Source organism: Phytophthora parasitica (assembly GCF_000247585.1).
Source record: "Phytophthora parasitica INRA-310 unplaced genomic scaffold supercont2.20, whole genome shotgun sequence".
NCBI classification, from domain to species: domain Eukaryota; phylum Oomycota; class Peronosporomycetes; order Peronosporales; family Peronosporaceae; genus Phytophthora; species Phytophthora nicotianae.
Genome location: NW_008649006.1, coordinates 906,188 through 908,356, shown reverse-complemented (window position 1 = coordinate 908,356; position 2,169 = coordinate 906,188). Strand labels below are relative to the sequence as shown.

Sequence of the window (2,169 nt, the reverse complement as noted above, 5' to 3'; positions counted from 1 at the left end):
TGAATGACGCGCTCGGCTTCGACCAGGTGCTAGCGGCGGTTCAACCTCTCTCCGACACACTGCCGGACTTTCCTCATGCTGTCGGTGAACTTACTGCTCAACTGAAGATCTCTCGGGAGGAAGCTGCCGCTGCCAAGCGTTTGCTGGTTCCTGTCCAGCTCCGAGTTGAGTCTCTGGAGACTCTTCTCAACAAATCGACGGCTGAGGTGAATGAGCTTCAAGCGGAGATCAAGCGTCTCAAGTCAGCGAACGTTCGCATTGGCTCTTTGCTCGAGAAGAGCAAGGAATCGATGGACGTTCAGACCGAGAACCTCCGGCTCGCCATGAACTATGCCGAGCAGAAGCAGGATATCATCGACGCCTTGGACAAGCAGATTGAGAAGGAGCGCGAGGTCTTCAAGACGACGGTCAGTGCGAACACCGAAAACACTCGCAAGCTCCATGACCTGCTGCTCAAGGCCACGCAGGGTACCTGGGTCGATGCCGACACTGCTGCGCTGATCGCTGACCTAAAAGACCGCAATTTGCGCTTACTCCGGACCAACCGCGCTCTCCGAGGGTTCGTTAGCTTCGCTGGCATGGATCCCAACACTCTCGCTCTCGCCATCCAAGGTCCGCTAGTGCTCTTGATGTTCCGTCTGATCACTCGTTCGCTAACTCGTGTTCGTTCTTTCATGTTGTAGGCCTCCGAGCGGCCGAAGTCGACCTTTCATCACTCGGCCTTGACCAGGACACATTCCTCGCTCTCCAGCGATTCCAGCAAGAGGCCGGCGACCAAGAAGATCCGTTCGCCCTTGCTGAAGCCTTGGCCAAGACTGCTCAACAAGTTCAGAGCAGCACCCCCAAGCGCAGCCGCCATGGGGGTGACGCTGGTGACTCCGAGGATTCATCTGAAGAAAAGACTCCGGTTCCATCTGGTCGAGCTAGTAGAGCAAGGTCGGCGGCTGGCTCTGGCGAAGAATCGGCTGCGGCTGCTTCGAGTCCGACTCCCAGTCGCCGAGGTCTCCACATGCCAAAGGCTTGGAAGAACAAGCCGAAGTCCAAGCGTCAGAAAACTGCTTCGCACTCGCCGGCATCCGCTCGTTCGCGCTCCAGCCTAGCTTCTCGCCGCTCGACGTCTCGGCTGCCCGCGCGTTCGCCTTCGGCGGCCCACGCTAAATCGCCCGCGAGTCACCCGAGGTCTCGTTCGCATTCTGTGTCCAGTCGTCCGGCCAGGTCGAAGTCTCCCGCATCTCCACCGTCTGTTCCTGCTAGTCCTCCCAAGGCTGAACCGTCAAAAGACGACCAACCTTCTGAGGTCGTGGACTTAACGAGAGATGAGAGTGACGAGGACATGGAAGAGGAACCAACTGCGGTTCCTACGGAGCCCGAAGATACGGAGGTGACTCGCCTGGCTTCACCAACTCATCCGGCGACTTCCCAACGCAGTAACGTGGCTTCTTCCTCATCTCGCGCTTCTTCGCCACCGGTTGGTGCTTCCCAACAAGCTCTTACCTCTTACGAGCTCGAGATGCAGTTATTATTTGGATCCGACGACGATGAGGAAGCTCCAAGCGGTTCGAAGGAGTCTCGTGAACCTGCTGGGCTGGTGTCACCTTATCGTTCGTCCTCTGATGAAGATACCCCATCGCCTCCCAAGCGTTCGGACAGCACACCAATCTCCAAGCAACCTTCGGTTCCACCTTCTCAATCCCCTGATTCTTCCGATGGCGACGAGGGTGACTCCAGCAATGATTCTCACGACGGTGATGGAGCTGGTGGAGTTGATCCTCGAGACGACGAGCCTTCGTTTGATTTTCCTTCTGGTGATACTGCTGGTGATGAAGATATTCCGTCGTCGACCGACATTTCTCGTGCATCTGCAGTTGTCGAGGGTTCCGTTACCAGTGTTCCGACTACTTCTTCCCCAGGGGCTCCCCGAGGCTACGAATCATCTCCTCTGGTTGGTGATTCCGCAGCTCGTGAAACCTCGTCTGTGGCGCCTCAAGCTTCGTCTCCACTGTCAAGAGTTCTCACGAGTCCAACGACTACTCGTCATCATCCTCCGCCTCCGGGGTCTGCACTGAGCCAGGCTTCGCTTGTTCCCCAGGAGGCTGGTCCCGGGCGAATAATCGTTGCTACGTACACTTCTCGCCGTCGGCGTGGTGATCCAGACCCTCCAGTGCCTCT

The 2,169-nt window shown here is 57.3% G+C and overlaps 1 protein-coding gene across 1 annotated transcript; it reads left to right on the top strand.

Moving 5' to 3' along the window:
* Positions 1-75: 75 nt before the first annotated feature.
* PPTG_10164 (hypothetical protein) lies at positions 76-2,066 on the top strand (the record flags this gene model as incomplete). The annotated part of the gene is made up of 4 exons (XM_008905446.1): positions 76-84; positions 159-612; positions 684-1,888; positions 1,959-2,066. The coding sequence occupies 4 exons, from the start codon at positions 76-78 to the stop codon at positions 2,064-2,066; spliced, it is 1,776 nt and encodes a 591-aa protein (XP_008903694.1).
* Positions 2,067-2,169: the final 103 nt, after the last annotated feature.